This window comes from Colias philodice, chromosome 3, assembly GCF_061535455.1.
Source record: "Colias philodice isolate Cphi_HAF_F1 chromosome 3, ilColPhil1 Martin Lab GWU primary, whole genome shotgun sequence".
Classification (NCBI taxonomy): domain Eukaryota; kingdom Metazoa; phylum Arthropoda; class Insecta; order Lepidoptera; family Pieridae; genus Colias; species Colias philodice.
The window spans coordinates 1,324,825-1,342,334 of NC_143088.1; the positions used below are offsets into that span (position 1 = coordinate 1,324,825).

General features: G+C 35.0%; 1 protein-coding gene across 1 annotated transcript in view; it reads right to left on the reverse strand.

The window, feature by feature from the left end:
* alpha-Spec (alpha spectrin) overlaps nt 1–17,510 on the reverse strand; it is a 39,960-nt gene that overhangs the window by 21,226 nt on the left and 1,224 nt on the right. Inside the window, exons 2-20 of the mRNA XM_089712444.1 lie at nt 15,002–15,095; nt 14,579–14,752; nt 13,957–14,223; nt 13,409–13,597; nt 12,752–12,940; nt 12,321–12,491; nt 11,439–11,606; nt 8,719–8,958; nt 8,068–8,256; nt 7,622–7,730; nt 7,100–7,279; nt 6,426–6,610; nt 5,393–5,545; nt 4,650–4,809; nt 4,151–4,356; nt 3,654–3,881; nt 3,187–3,321; nt 1,146–1,280; nt 399–524 (exon numbers count right to left, since the gene is read on the reverse strand). Coding sequence (XP_089568570.1) covers nt 399–524; nt 1,146–1,280; nt 3,187–3,321; nt 3,654–3,881; nt 4,151–4,356; nt 4,650–4,809; nt 5,393–5,545; nt 6,426–6,610; nt 7,100–7,279; nt 7,622–7,730; nt 8,068–8,256; nt 8,719–8,958; nt 11,439–11,606; nt 12,321–12,491; nt 12,752–12,940; nt 13,409–13,597; nt 13,957–14,223; nt 14,579–14,752; nt 15,002–15,076 — 3,279 coding nt within the window. The 5' untranslated portion in view covers nt 15,077–15,095. The remainder of the gene's footprint in view (nt 1–398; nt 525–1,145; nt 1,281–3,186; nt 3,322–3,653; nt 3,882–4,150; nt 4,357–4,649; nt 4,810–5,392; nt 5,546–6,425; nt 6,611–7,099; nt 7,280–7,621; nt 7,731–8,067; nt 8,257–8,718; nt 8,959–11,438; nt 11,607–12,320; nt 12,492–12,751; nt 12,941–13,408; nt 13,598–13,956; nt 14,224–14,578; nt 14,753–15,001; nt 15,096–17,510) is intronic.

Consider the following 17,510-nt stretch of genomic DNA (forward strand, 5'->3'; position numbering starts at 1 on the left):
GGGGTACGGTTAGTACTGAGCATTTTTTCGGGATTTTTATAGATATAATGATATGTTTACAGTATATTGTATTCAAAAAATATAGATAAAATAACAGTTTTTACAAGTTATTTATATTCAGAAGAAAGAACCATTATTTGAAAACCCACGGTGTAATATAGAAAAATACATTTTATTTTTTCAAGAAAAAATACGATAGACTAGAAGTAGACGAAGAAGAAGACAGAAGACTCTGGTAATAATAAAAATACAAAACTTATGAATTAAACTTTTGCAAAATATACTGAATTTAATTTATAGATTTTTGAAAGCTTTATAGAAGTACAAATACAATCACATTTATCTTATGGTATAACAAGAATTTTTTTCCTGCTTCACATATTAAACAACTAACTTACCTTATCCTTGATCCAAGTGGCCAGTTCAGCGGCTTCACGCACCAACACGTACGCTTTGACCGTCTCGTTGAGTTTGTTCTGCCGCTCGCGGGCCAGACCCAACAGGTTGTCATATTGCGCCTCGATCTGTGATGAAACATATAAAATATTATATATAAGAGATTTATTCTAAAAGTAGCTATCCACCCGCGGCTTCGCCCGCGTTCTCATAGAAAATCCTGCATAGTTCCCGTTCCTGTGGGATTTTTGGGATAAGAACTATCCTATGGGTTAATACAAGTCACTCTTACATGTGTGCCAAATATCATGCCAATCGGTTCAGAAGTTTTTGCGTGATGGAGTAACAATCAAACATAATTACAAACTTTCGTATTTATAATATTTGTAGGAAGTAGGATAATCAATATAACATGCTAAAGAATTTTTTGGTATTATGCATCTGCTTATTTTCATTACAATATCTAAACGTTTACATACAATATTAGCGAATGTTTATATTGCAACAACATATTAGCATGTTTGTATTTGGTTTAATAATAGAAGTGACCTTATTCCATTTCAAAAATCAAAATATCCTGCATCAAGTAGGTAATGCAAAAATATCAAAATGTACTATAAAAATCTATTTATTCACACACAGTAAGATTTTTAGTTCTAATTATTATTTCGGAAAAATATCTCTATGCCTTGTTAAAACGAAATTTTCTGAATTTTATCCCGTGTTAAAAACAAGTATCGTGCAATCACCTGGTTCTGTCTGGCGGCGATAGAGCTGGAGTCAGCGAGGTTCTGCTGGCTGGAGGAGAGACCGGCTTCGATCTTCTTCACGTAGGCCGCTGGCACGAAGCCTTGGCGATCGTTCACTTCTACCTTCCACCAGTCCTGGGAAAAAGTAATGATAAGTAAACGAAATAATGTCAAAATAAATATATAAAATGGTAAAAATTTAACCTGTTCATGATTTACATACATTAATAACAAAATTGTATTATTATAAAATATTTGTAAGAGTAACATATAAATATTCTGTCCATCACTGCATTCACAAAGTATATGTCGGTTATTTCAAACGACATACATACATAAATATAGATTTCCTATATCTGACTCATTATTTTATTCAAAATTATTTGAAAGAATACTTTAAAAAGTAGCCCTAAATAAACTCCAAAACAATTGTCAAATTAATTTTTCCGCGCTTGAATAACCAAGGACCGTGGCCTAATAAAAGCGATGTCCGTAAACGAACGGTTATATAATGTAATCACAATTTTACGAACAACATAGCTAATACATATTTGTAAAATTTTTTATAACCACTTTTTAAAAATAGAAACACAATAAAAACTCACATTAAAGTATCTCTTTCGTCTATTATGAACGAACACATCACACACAAGAACAAAACACAACCAGCTAACAATAATCATTGTCCATAAATCAATTTTTCGTGAGATTCATCTATATATTTAAATTTCAAATGTCCTCTTTTCGTATTCGGTTCGCTCGAGCGTTGTCGAAGTTTCAATGCTATGAATTATGACTGTATTACGTTTAGTATAAGCGGTTTTAAGTAGATCGAGACAGTTTTATTTACAAAGGTAATGCCATCTTTTCTTTCTTATGTATGATCTAAAGTCCGACTATATTTTCAAACATTAATATTCACTATTTTATCCGTAAAACTGTTTCAAGAAAATAACACATTTATGAATATATTGTTTTTGCCCACAGTCATTTCATGTAAGTCTCGGGAAAACGAATAATTTTCACACAGAACGCGCTTCATAACCAAATACCATGTGGTTTAGATGTTTATGTAATTATTATTATTATCTCCAATTGTATTTGATACTTTGTTATCACACAAGTTTTTACACAATTTTTTATAATCATTCCTAAATGTACTTCACAATATATTACTTGTAATAAATGCTTAAATATTTAAGAAATCTTATCCTTTTATTTACAAATATCACACTTAACATTTCACTTATTATTATTATTATTTTTAACTTTAAAACAACTATATTCGCCAATTATAATAATTATTATCAAATAATTGTTATCACTACGTTTTATAAAATGACGCAACGCGTGCACGCTTCCCGAATGCTATATCAGCACTAATTTTATTGTTTTATACTATCAGATAACACGAGGAAGTTCTTAATACCTAGTTATAAATATTTGAACATGATTTAATAATTATCTCTTTGGTAAGTAGGATTACTGAGAGCATGAATTTAAGTACCTGTTTGTAATCAGGAAATAATTTTTAATGGATATTACACTACATCTTTAACTATATCCAAAATTATTGTAGCGAATCTCTACAACACTTTTAGACCATATTGTAGTAACATGTCACTAGTTATATATTTATTTTCAAAATTCAAATTCAAATTATATTTATTTGCAAGCAATTTCATTAATAAAATTACTTAAAAATAAAACTGAATAGTATATCTCCTATCTTCAACAACATTTTCTCAACATATCTTCAACATTTTCGTCACTGTATTCATATTTTAAACCCTATTATTTCTTTATATTTTATTTAACGCGATGTTTAGAACACTTTACAGTGAGCGTGGTCACAGGGAAACATACATTCATATATTCTTACAAATTAACACAATCTCAAACAATTACAATCTCAAACATTTACTTATTCAATTAGACTTCTTTTAGAAGCACTTTCGAATCGTCATTACATATTTTTAACATTTACCAATTTATTAGTAGAATTTCTAAATAAATCAGTCAATTAATTAATTATACATACCTTATTATTAGAGTTGAGCAGTGTGAGCACATCACCGCGCTTCATGGACACCTCTCTGGGTGACTTCTCTGCGTAGTCGTACAGCGCTACCACACACTCCTTGCCCGATACGTCGACCACGGGCGATTCTTGTTGCTAAGGAACATTATTATAGTGTTATTACACGTTTATTGAAAGGGAAGATTTGTATTTTTGAATATTAAATTAATTTACTCAAAATGTGACCAATTTTTAAGATTATTCGCAATCACGACTGACTAGTCAACTGCGCAAAAATGTATACATCAGAACTTCTTATTTCAAAATGCTCACAAATAATAAATTTATAAACAAGTTGAAGACGGAATAGTAGAAAATGAAGGGATGTTTTTGAAAACCTTGAAACCACCTAAAAAAATCTACAATAACAAACCAAAGTAGTTCTTCATTTTCAGTGAAAGTAAGAGATATAAATAAGCCAAACTCACCCTACACGAATCAGCTTGTTCCCTCAGCGCTTTAATGGTATTTCCAAACGCTTCCAAATCAGACAAAAGCGCTTCATGTTTCTTCAGTAGGGCTTCAGAAGAATCCTCATCTTTGCCGTAGTCTTGTGTATTCGCCATTGGCTCCTTTTCGCGTATCCAGGATTCGGCTTCGTTCGCATCGGCAAAGTATTGCTGCGCTTGGAGAGAGTCTTCGAGGTCTTGTTTGCGCTGCGAAAGAGTATTGGCTTTAGTTGTTCAGTTACACATTCAGTTCAATAATAATTATTTAAATGATAAATCTATTATTATTGTAAATTTCCTGTGCCTAAATCCAAAATATCCCATTTAAAGGTTTACAGGCTAAACATTGAGCTAAAAAGACTGTAATGAAAAATCTAAAATCGTGTAAATATGCCCTAAAATTTTAAATGTTAGTTGATTAAATCTACAATGTACAAGAAAAAATGTTTTTCTTTCAATTAAACATGTTAAATTACCTGGAGAGCCTTCTCGTGCAGCTGCGACCAGGTCCTCTGCAGCTGCTGCAGTCTAGCACTAATGTCTTCCGCTGCAAAGTGCTGTGCATCAATGAGCGCTTGACCAGCAGCTCGGACAGCTTCCACGCGGGCTTCGTGCTGGCCCATCTCGCCCATCACGGCTTGATGCTTCTTCATCAAGTTCTGTACGCCGATTAGATCGCGACCTGTGTAAAGGAAGGGGTATTTAAATGTATTGTTTGGTGTGTTATTTATGTTATAATGGCACATGTTTATAATACATGGTACAAGAATAAAGAAAATGGTAAAGGTTCAATTCTTTCTATGTTTACAATTCTTTCAAATTGGTTTAGAGTATAAGTTTGATAGAAATTACAACAAAAATATTATCAGAGAAAGTCATTACTTCAGTAAAATACAGTTATGAAAAGTATAAAGAAGAAGAAAGACACAAAGAAATTTTTTTATCAAGTCTACCATATAAAAAAATGAAATCTACCTCTATTAGTAGACGCAATGATCGGCTCCTTCTCCCTGATCCAAGCGGCTTCATCGTCCAGATCACGGAAAAGCTGTTGCGCTTGAAGTGAGTCCAGGAGACGACGCTTGCGAACCGCCATGGGTTTCTCCAGAGCGGCGTAGCGGGCTACTAACGCTTCCTGTATCACAAATAGACATTATGTTGTATAATTTTATTTTTACAAAACAAAATTTATTTAAATATTGATATTGAGAAAAAACGAGCATGAGTATTTTTACAAATATAACAGATTGGTAAATCGTTTACAAAAAACGACAAATAAAGTCGCATATTATGTCAAAATTGAAACTCTGACTTTGCTTCAATTGTATCAGCAAAATATGTACTTTGTTTTTAATAAAATCTACTTGAGCAATTAATTTTTATACATTATCCTTATTGAATTAGTAAGTTACTATTTGTAAATAAATTTCCAAACAATATTTGCTATGTATGTTTTCAATATTTTTTTCGCAAACCTGCTAGATTTGAACCAAAATGACTACTGACAATCCTCTACACCTATTACTAGTAGCGGTCCGCCCTGGCTTCGCCCGTGGTACCTACATGTTTAAACTATCCTATCTCTCAAGTTGGATCGAACTGCACATGGTGTGCGAATTTAATTATAATCGGTTAAGTGGTTTAGGAGTCCATTGAGGACAAACATTGTGACGAGATTTATATATATTAAGATTCATACAAAAATGCCCCACACTCACAATTTTATTCCGAATGTTCTTAGCGTCGAAGTGCCCTTTCTCGATGAACGTCTCCGCTTGACTGCGCAACGCTTCCACACGCTCGGCGTGCGAGCTCACGTCCGCCTCGAGTAGGGCATGCTTCTTTTGTAAGTTTTGCACGCTGGTTAGGTCCTGTATAGAAGGAATAAATTAAAAATATTAGTGTAAAAAGCACAAATTAATTTCAATTATCAATAGCTTTGTTATCCATCGGTTTCTATGATGAGAGATTTCTCTATATTTAGATATTTCATTGATCTGTATTTAGAAATTTTCTTTTTTCAAAGTTTTTAATTTGGTTAACAAGTTATTTTTTACTTATCGTTATCATTATTTGCATAGGAATGAAAAATATAGGGACAAATTAATTATTATGGCAAAACTAAATTATAATTGCAGTTTTTTTTAATCAAAAGACTAGATGCATTTAGGCTAAGATAAAGAATTAATTATTAACACAAATTACAAAAACTTAAAATTTCAGCAATAACAACTTCTTTCTTGTGACCAGCTGCACTACATAGAATATTATAGGTCCTGTTTATAATAGGCAGCGTTGGCCCAACAAATGATCGTCGATATTTCGATCAATTCGATCGTCGAAAGCTGCCCATTGTGAAGAGTCCCCATAATGCTAGGCGTCCATTAGAGGCGGATCGGGCCGGGCCGCATCGCAACGGGCCGTCTCTAACGGACGCGCTGTTTGCTCCTGCGTCCACCTGTACGGGGCGCGGCGGACCGCCTAGGCGGATTTTATCTAACAGACGCTCGCCGCTCACATCCGCCTGCCTGCGTCCACTAGACGGGTCGGGGCGGGCCGGGCCGCAGCGCATCGCCGGCAGAAATCCGCCTGCGAAGCGATATCCGCCAATGCGTTGCGGCCCGCCCCGGCCCGATCCGTCGCTAATGGACGATGTTTCATACAAAACATAGGCCGGCGTATTTTTGCGTTGCGATGCGGCCCGGCCCGATCCGCCTAGTGGACGCCAGCCATAACACATCTACACCATACCTTGCCATAGTCCTCGCTGAGCAGCTGCCCCTCCACCTCGGACAGCCACAGCTCGATATCCTCAGCAGCTCTATTGTACTGCTGCTGAGCGGCCGCTTCCTGCAACTTGGAGCCCTTCAGGTCGGATGCTTGCACCAGCTTCTCCCAGGATGAGCCCAGTTCTTCCACGCGGGATGAGATTTGTGCTGAGGGGTAAAGATTAGGTTAGGTTGGTCGCGGAAGAATCCTAACAAATACCCGCGGCCCCATCATTAAAGCGGCTCGACGGAACACAGTGGGGTTTTAGTCGGTAAGAATCCGATATAACCCACGGCTCCTTCCCCGGGGGCCGTGGTTATATTTGGAATATTTCCCCACTATTAAAAAAAAAAGATTAGTACTGTTATGTTCGTTATGATTTGTTGGCAGTTATTAGTTCGCTAACTTGAACTACATCTACCAGTAGACATTGAGTAAATAATAAAGATACATACTACAAATTGCGAAAATTAAAAGTAAGTATTGATTAAAACTGACTCTACATATGATACAAATTTTAGTAAAGTGCCAAAATCAACATATCAAGTTCAGAAATGAAAAAAAATAGAAAAAAAAAATTTTTTTAATGAATATTATGACAATATGAATTTTCACAAACACTTATAATTACATCTAAAAACAGACACAAGACTTACGTTTAGCAAAATGCTCCTGCTCCAAAAGCTTATGTCCCGTAACAGTTATTTCGTCCACACGCGGCTTATTGGCCAGCAGTTCTTGCTCAAAGTTCTGATGTTTCTGCACCTTGCCGTTCAGGTTGGTGGGGTCGAGGTACGAATCGTCCGTCGCGAACTTTAGCTTCTCGTTGATCCAGCCTGGAGATAAGAGGTTAGTTTAGTTAGTTGAAATGATGGATGTCTTCAAAATGTTTATTAAAAACAGGATCATTGACAAAATGCAGATATATTTTCCAGCTTACAGCTGCAATTTTTTATTTTGTAAATGACTCGATCGCAACTAAACTACAGACGTATTATGCTAAAAAGAAGAAGAAGAAGAAGAAGACTTATTACAGAAATATCAAATCCTTTGCTATTGTATCAAATTGTAGAATTGCCTTGAACAATTAAATTTTACTCGGATTTGTTAAGATTTTAAAACAATAGAATAATCACAAACTAACTTATAAAATACAAAATATCATCATTGATAATTACCCTTAGTCTCATCACAGTCCCTCTCAAACTGCTGGTACTTGTAAGCGTCTTCCAAGAGAGCACGGCGTTGGTTAGATTTCTCTAGAAGAGCGGCGCGGCGTTCCAACAACTGTGTAGAAATTGTGACATATTTTGAAGTACTTATACTCATTTATTATTTTGTAAATATGGTACTGTATATTACATTTTTGATACCTTGAAAATCAATCAATGAACATAATTGCATCATTTTAAATTTGCCAAATGGTAAAGGTAAAAATACTATGGTAAGATAAGGGGAAATTACTTCATTGATGTTAGAAATAAATAATATTGTTATTTTTAGTTACAAATAATTATTAATGTTAGTATTACAAGAGGTAAGCAAGATTTTAAAAAACCATTTCTTTTTTTTTTAATTCAAATCAATAATTTATACAACAGGAAATGTTCGATATTTAACTTACCATCTCTCTCCGCTGGGCAACATCGTCAGCAGCATAATGCTGTCCCTCAATGAGCTTGGTAGCGAACTCATCTAACGCTTTGATCTTCTCTTCTTGAGCAGCAAGAGATTTCTCAAAGTCTTCATGCTTCTTGAGCAGAGCTTCCACAGAGTCGAGCGAGTCACCGACGTCTTCGTTGGCAAGGAATGCCTGCAAATAAATGGATTTAAAACAGATGTAGAAACATGATACTAATAATCTTAAAATTGTGCTACTAACGTTATGATATGACTATGGAAATTTTAAACTAAGTATCAGCAAAGTAAATTGTATTTTTAACCACATATCCACATAATAGACGAGAATTGATGATTACGTTTTTTTAATTTAGTTCTGATGATCAAAGCTTTTCTGTTCGTACATTCTGTTCTGCCCCCCTATGCAAGTGGCTGTGATACGTCGTATCTACAGCTTACGTCAATCTCATACATTCGTAGTCTATTCTATTGAACGCTACGCTAACAGAAAGCCACTTGCATAGGGGGGCTGGTCTGTTTAAAGTTATACAATTTATAGCAAATTCTTTATTTAGTTTTTTATTACACAAATGTCAATAAAGATAATAAGCATGTATAAGCAATACTTATTATAGCATTATTATATCCTACGCACCTCCTGTTTATGCATCCACGCGTCCGCCTGTTCAGTATCCCTATAGAACAGCTGCAAATCCATACACTGCAAGTACAGTATCCTCCTCTGCTCCCACAGCGCGTTCAGCGCTGCAGCCTCCTTGCGCAGCGCGTCCAGCGCTGACTGCACTTCGCTGGCTCCACGGTGTCCACCGGCTACAAGCGCTTCACCGCTTGATATGCATGCTGCCATGACGTCCTCGCGCGCATCCATCTCGCCCTGGTGACATTTTGTTTTTTTATGAGATGACATTGTTTTTCGAGATTATATGAATTTATAGTAGAGCCATTTTAATAGGCAACATTTGACAGTTCAACAAAATTCAACAATGTAACCTAGTAACGACGACATAGAATAACATGATATTTCGTTTTGTTAGAACTGCACATTTGCTTAACTTTTTTCAAATACGATTACATATTTATAATAATAACTAGCAATGCCCTGCGGTTTCACCCGCATAGATGCGATATCGTTACAGTGAAAAGTCTACTATAGGTCGGACTATAGGTTTAATTTTTAATCACATGAAAATCACCTTTACCCCGTCCCGCACTACGGCCTTTGTTTTTTTTTTTTTTTTTTTTGTTTTAGTGGGGAAATCTTTCATAGATACCCACGGCCTCCGGGGGAGGGGCCGTGGGTTATGTCGGATTCCTACCGACCAAAACCCCACTGTGTTCCGTCAAGACGCATATTGGTAGAATTCCTCCGTGACCCCCGCACTACGGCCTGCTCGAACAGTATACCTACTATTTTCTGTAGATTGACACTTTTAAAAATTCGTTATATCTTTGGAATGGAATATCCAATTCTTTTCATTTAAAAAGTATTTTGCTGGTATTGAAACAGTCTATAATAAAACATCATTTAATGGGATAAGGATTAATATATGTGTATGGATAACATGGTTTGAATACTGTCGGCACTTCTATTTACTTTGAAAACGTAAAAAAGCTGTTGTAGTAACATAACTACTGAAGATGGACATATGGTATCGCGGACTTTCTTGTAGATATTGATCCATTCTATAATACCGTAGAACATTTTTTTGTTCTATCTTCAATAGATTCCGCAGCGCACGCGATGACAGAAGTTTTATTGAGGATTTTTTTACACCTTGGGTTACACTATTGCATTTTTGGTAAGGATCTCTATTTTTTTTGAAAATGCAATATAGCCTATGTTGCTCAGTAAAGATGCAGCTTTCTAATGGTGAAAGAATTTTTGAAATCGGTCCAGTAGTTTTTGCGTGAAAACCATACATACATACATACATACATACTTACAAACTTTTCCTCTTTATAATATTAGTATAGATGACCGATACAAGTAATTTTAAGATTTCATATTACTGATAAACCATTCTAAACATAATAAACAATTTCTGAATTAAAGAACTGACGTCGCTACAATTTTGTGTCAATAAACTTTTTTTCTTTTTAAATACCAGAGACGTTACTCTAAAAATCGAAATCTGACATCAAGAATCGAATGCATTGATTACTTGTGAATAAAAATCATCATAAATTAATAAATGTGTTTCAAGTTCGATTGACAAATGTTTCAAGTCAGTATCGATTAATTCACTTTAATCGATGTTTTTAAGCAGGTTACCTCTCTTCGAAGATAAAATTGATAGACGTCAAATGTTGCCTATTAAATTGGCTCGACTATAGTGATATCAAAAAAAATATTGTACAAAAATGTTTGTTTTATATGTAAAAGCATATGCAAAGTTCTCAAACTGAAATTAAATATAAATTAACACTTTACTTCAGAGACATTATGTTCAAAGTCATCAAGTATCACTATCACTTATTAGAAAACTGCCTTATACTCACATAGGCAGAGTTTTGGTTTGGACAGTTTTTGATTATTGTGAGTATAAAGGCTTTGTCAGATAGGACGCGTATTTTAGCGCTGCGTAGTAGCGCTACAGCGTCCTGTTTTAACGTCGCGCGAGGCTTCGTCAAACAGAACGCTATAGCGCGCGTTAGGACACAGCAATTGATATTATTAAAGCTGCATGTTGTTTACATAATTATTACTTACGAACAAAACAAGGTACAGCGATATTAACTCCGGAGTCGGAAGAATTTTTTACTTACCAGTTTCATTAATTTCTTCTCCGATTTGTGCCCACAATTTTGCCTTCATTGATATATCTTTATAGTTTATATGAACTATCCTTCGTATTATATAAGCATGGATATTTTCTAACCAATTCTATCAAATTTTCGGTCATTATGCAGTATTTTATTATTATTTTACGCCTATTAACTCCGACGCTAAAATAAAATTTGTAAAAAAATACAACACCCGACGTTAAAGCGTCCTAACGCCGCGACAGAGCGTTGCGTACTGCTAGCGCCGGCGCTCTGTTTGACGGTATTCTACGATGGTAGTAGAACACATCTTAGCGTCATATCGCGGCGTCAACTTAACGCTCTGACGCGCGCTAAGTACGCGTCCTGTCTGACAAAGCCTTAAGTCATTTCTTCTATTTCATTTTTTTTTTTCATGTATCATTAAATTTTTAGTTTTGAATATAGTTGTAAGTGTATTTTTATTAAAATTCTATAATTTATTTGTTTCCCCAAATAAAAAAAATCAACCAACAAATAGCTTGTATTATTTATGACAGGATCTATATTTTTTTTGTTTCCCCAAATAAAAACCCACCAACAAATATCTACCTTATGCTCCTGATGTCTCTCCAACAGTGCTTCCGCACCAGGCACGTCCTTGGCAAGATCATCAGCTGCGATCAGAGCGCGAATGTCACTCATCCACGACACTAGGTCGCGATAGTCGGCTAGGAAGCGGTGTAGTGCGTATGAGGACTCGAGCGCTAGACGACGTTCCTGGGATGGTAAAAGTTAAAAAAAATAGTATATTAAAAAAAAAATTGGTATATTAAAAAATTGTTTGCGGAAGAAAATGTTAAAATAAAGTTGGTTGGTATAGGTATGGTGTTGTTAAAGATTTCATCCACGATATTAGATCGCGGTAGTCAGAGAGGAAACGATGTAGCGTTAATTAATTATTAGTTAAGTTTTTACGCAAACATTTTCGAAACAATAGATTAAAAGTTGTTTTGTCAAATACTATAGACACAGCTCACAGGATATATTATGTACATACCTATTTAAGTAAATTGATGACTAAATTCTTGAAGAACAGAAGTCATAGATTACAGAAATTTAAATATAGGGTCGGAAAGAAATAAGTTTAAAACTCAATAGTCATAATGCTTCACATTATACGGAATCACTACATAGTATAAAACAAAGTCGCTTTCTCTGTCCGTATGCCCCTTTGTATGCTTAAATCTTTAAAACTACGCAACGGATTTTGATGCGGTTTTTTTTAATAGATAGAGTGATTCAAGAGGAAGGTTTTAGTATATAATTTATTAGGTTTTAGACAAAGCGGGCGAAGCCGCGAGCGGTAAGCTAGTTATAAAAATAAAACAATTACATATATTTATTTGTCAAAATTATGATTTTTTAGTTGACTAAGAAACCATATAATGCGTTTTTGGTGGTCATTATAGCCATGTCACTACAAATGCTCACCTTAGCCTTCTCAACCAATCTCTGCCAGGCGTTGGTAATTTCATCCCGTTTGCTGTGAATAGCGGTAGAATGGTCTCCATGAATGCCGGCCAATCTTGCTGCTTCTCCATCGAGAGTGGCCACTTTGTCTTCTAGAGCGGCCAAGTCACGCTCCACGCCTTCGTGTTTACGCTGTTACGCGAATTATTATTAAAATAAGAGCATCTAGTAACAATGAAATTTCTTAAATAAATATTTATATTATATACACTATATTTTTACTAACAATTCTTTCAGTTTAATTATAATAGTCTTTTTTTATGAAACTTCATAATTTATCATTTGTTTCCATTTTACATAAAAAATTTTCGGAAACGAAATGTGATTTAAATAATAAATAAATAATAAGATTTTATTTATTTATTTTAATATACACCAACACAACAACCAACCTGCAAAGTCTGCACAGTAGCGAGGTCCCTGCCATAATCATCAGATCCCAACACCACATCCTTCTCTGAGATCCATGCGATTGTCTCATCAGCGTCCCGGTTGAAACGCTGAATCTCGTGCGCACCGAAGAGTCGCTCTTGACGCATGAGTGCCATCTGGCGGAGACGCTGCCAGGCTTCGTTCAGCTCCTGTGGATTGTTTAGAACAATAATTGATAGAGCAAGTAGGTTATACATATACCTACTGTATTCTAGGGCAAATAAACATTTAGGATTGGGTTTAATAAAATAAATTTACACATGTGAATGTATTCGAAAACGCTTATTGAGCGAAAAAATGGCTCACAACGCGTTGTGGTCATAATTAAATATCGACATCGCGAAATTCATTTTATAGCTCTATGGTAAACGCTCACAATTCGTTGTGGAAATGAATAAAAGCCATGACGTGGTCTGAAAATTCTGTTTACCATGAAACAACGGAAAGGTTCTTATCATAAACTTATACTATAACAATTATGTAAAACGTATAAAGTAACTGTAAGCGATCCCAATAAAATAAATTAAATAACAAAATTCAAAACAGTTGTTTTCAATCCATTTCCAGATCTACTTAATCCAAAAACAATCAATATTTCAAACTATATAACAACTTACATCCTTCCTCTTCACAATGGTCTCCCGCTCCGGGTGCCCCTCGAGCACGAGCCTCTCGGCGAGCTGGTTGACCTCCGTCACGCGGTACTCCTGCGCCGCCATGTCCTTCTGGAACTCGTCGAACTTGCGCTGCAGCACTTCGACGTGTTCGAGATCGGAGCCGAACTCGTCCGCGCATACGAACGTTTCCTGCGTGGACAAATAGGTATTAATGCAAAATTAATACCTCTTACAAAAAAAAAAGATAAGATACTCTCTTTACAAAAAAAAAAATATTGAAGAAATAATTGTAGGGAGAACATTATCTGCCAGTTTCTACAAAGACATAAAGATGCCCGTTTTTGTGAGATTTAAAAGAGCCTATAATGAGAAGTCTTGTTGTTTATTAGCATAAAGAGAATCTGCATATTATAATGATAAAATTCCAAATAACGCTTATAATTGAAAAAGTTTGCTGAAATTACGGACACAAAAAACCTGTCAAATAAACTACTACTAAGGAAAACCATAAATATTCCACATAACAACTAAAAATCACAATTCCTCACCTTATCATGTATCCAGAACATGACTTCATCGCAGTGCCTCAAGAACTGCACCAGCACGAGTGCCTGCTGCAGCTTCATGCCCTTCTCCGCCAACCTGGACAGCAGCAGCTCCCACAGACGGTGCAGTTCATCCAATCTCTTGCGGATGGTCTCCGAGGCGAAGTGGCCGGCTGATATCATCTCGCTGCCCGTGTTGTCCAGGACTACGATCGCATTGGAATGCGCTGCGACTTCCGCCTCGAATGCTTGGTGCTTTTGGATCTTGGCCTGATGGTGGAAAACATATTGTTAACTTGTATATGTGAAATTTATTTAAAATTTCGTGAAGCTACTTGACCACTATTTGTGATCAAATGAATAAATTTGTCAGTTGCAATATAGTAGAAATTCTAATCATAATTATTGTTGTTACGCGTCTAATCGTATGTCCAAATTTACTGATATAACTCAAATCAAATTGATATCTTAATGTAGTACAAATTAGGTTTGAGTCCAGGATCTCTTTATATCATATTTATGAAAATTCATTTTTCTTATTATTAAATTCATTCATATTATCTGTAAAGCAATGTTTTTTTTCTTTATCATTGCCATTAAAAACAAATAGCTAAATGATATTTACCTGCAAGTTGGTAGGATCTTTGTAGCTCTCATCACTAGCCGCCTGCAGCTTCTCCTGGATCCAGGACTCGAGCTCGTCAGCGTCGCGCTTGAAGTACTGGAAGCGTCTGGAATCTTCCAGCTTTTCGCGCTTAGCGCGAGCCTCTTGCTTGAAGTCTTCATATCGGTTTAACACCTGTAAATTTATTATTATTTGTAAAAAATATCTATAAGTACCTATTTATTTACAATGACGTACTTATCTTTCCAAATAAATAATAAAACTAATATTTTAACCAATTAATAACTCGTTATTGTGGATCAATTTAGGTCAAATCTTTTGGTAATCCAAAATTAATGATTAATTAAATAATTAGCTTTACGTAACAACGAGATTTTAGCCATAATTTTATATTATACCTAGTAATAACGGAAAAAATTATACCTGTTCACGTCGCTCTTGAATATCCTCAGCTGTTTCGAGGATCTTCACCTCCTTAGGGGGTGGGATCTGCTCCATATTGGATGCGTTCACTTATCTGTAACAAAACGAAAAGAAAATAAATTTTCAATAATTTTCCTCCATAATTAGTACATAAATGTAATGTTTATTTATAGTACAAAAGATTTATTTCACAATTAAATCAGTTTTTCATTAAAGTCACGTTTTCGTGCTAGTTATATCGTGACACGAAAACATTACATACAAAATATTGTTGAAAATGTAGACTATAATATTCAAAACCTTTCCAGTTACAGGATTTCATTAAAAGTAATTTGTTTTTGTTCTATAGAACACTAGCTAAGCCCGCTCCTGTTGGTATCAGTGTGATGATATACCTATGTATAGCCTATAGCCTTCTTCGATAAATGGGTTATCTAACACCGAAAGAATTTTTCAAATGGGACCAGTAGTTCCTGAGATTAGAGCGTTCAAATAAACAAACAAACAAACTCTCCAGCTTTATAATATTAAGTAGGTATATGTAGATGTATAAATAAAGGTATGCCGTATGTTACGCTAATTGGATGCCGCATACACGCACCGGAAGATAGAATTTACCGTTGATTTGGGCGGAGGTGTTTATAGCAGTGTGGCCGCGCTTGTTCCGCCGATTATAATGTAGTATGTACTAGCATTTACACGCATCAAACCTGTGCATCAAACACATGATTTTTAAGGATAAAGATTTTTTTTACAGCTGATATTGTTAATTTTCGCGATCTACCTTTTTCCCGGAAGGATAAAAGTTCAGTGAGAACATTATTCACGCTTTAACCAGTATTTTTTTCGACTGGGTCAAGCCCTTATGTATCAGACAATTTTCACGGGCTTCAGATAACTCAAAAATCTATGCGAAACTATTGTAATTTTTTAATTGTATTTTATCTCGTAATCAGTAGTAAAAGAGGAACAAAAATATACCAAATTTTTTGATTACTACAATATCGCAATATTCCGCTCGGAAGGACCGTTTTCAAAATTATGCACGCTCCAGACGGCTATATTATAGACTCGTTAAAAATATTTAAGCATAAAAAGGTCAGGCTACACTTGACATCATGATTACATCACACGGCCTTGTGACTCACCGAACCAACATGAGCTGAGATAATAAGGCTATTATGCAGACACAGCCTCTTTTGTAACCGTTTTATCTGAGGAATTCGGAATCGAAGAGTTTTGGTTTTGAATCCCTTACGCATAAATACAGAATGAATACTTAACGGACGAGTTTTGGGACTTACATTTTTATATATGCGGAAGGTAAACGTCGATGTTTAGCCGCTAGCGTATAAAATAGACGAAAATTTTGTAATTATATGATAAATTTTGAAGAAAATTGACCTATGGTGTGGTACAGAATAAATCTAGTTCAAGGCAATTCATTTATTCTAAATTCTAGAGTAGGCCCTAGGGTAATCAGTAACCATAAACATACAAAAAAAGGCTCTACATTCTATAAACTGCAATTTTGTAAGAAAATCCATGACCAAACCATACACACATGACACAACCAAAAATGAAGTAAATGAACATACATAAGAAAATAAAGAATTTTACAAATTGCAGATTTTAACGACAATAAGTGGAAGACGAACATGTCCGTTTTCTTATCTAGGTGTGGCCCAGATAGCATGTATGCACTACAATGAACTGTTATAACATATTCAATGCAGCTATATGCTAATCCATATTGATTATCTCATAGCTGCATATGGATATGGTTGTTAAAATACTAACAATAATAATTAATCATGATTGTCTCTGCCAAGTTTAAAATGTAGTCATTGTAATATTACTCAATTGAAAGATAACATTTTATTGAAGAACCTCTCTACCACTGGGTCAGTAAATACACTGAAGAATAATCACTTGCTCTTATATATAAAACAAAAAAGGAATGAATAAGGAAGAACAAACAAACAAGAAACAATAAAAAGGCCTTTATTCTGAGAGAAAGTAAAATATTTTTAGCACTCACAAAAATAACCAAATCAATGAGAAATATCCTGCCTGCACATTATAGGCACTTATTATTTAAAGATAATTGTTATCAATTGATAAAAGTTGTGGATGATTATTTCAATTGCTGCATAGATATCTATGTTGCTTTTATTTTTATTTTAGAAAGAATATATAGTATGTTTGTTACTCTTTCACGCAAATACTACTGAACCAATAACAATGAAAGTTAGCACACATATAGAGGTAACTTGGATTAACACATTGGTTTTATCCCGGAAATCTCATGGGAACGGGAACTATGCGGGTTTCTCTATGAAAACGCGCGAGAAGCCGCAGCGGAATGCTAGTACTACATAAAGATACAGTGAATTACTTGAAATCCGATTTTATACACAAGAAATCATAACCATGACTCAATTAGACCCATAAACATTTTGATAAGTTCAGTAACATACTTACAAGCCTACACATTTGTAGTCAAAGA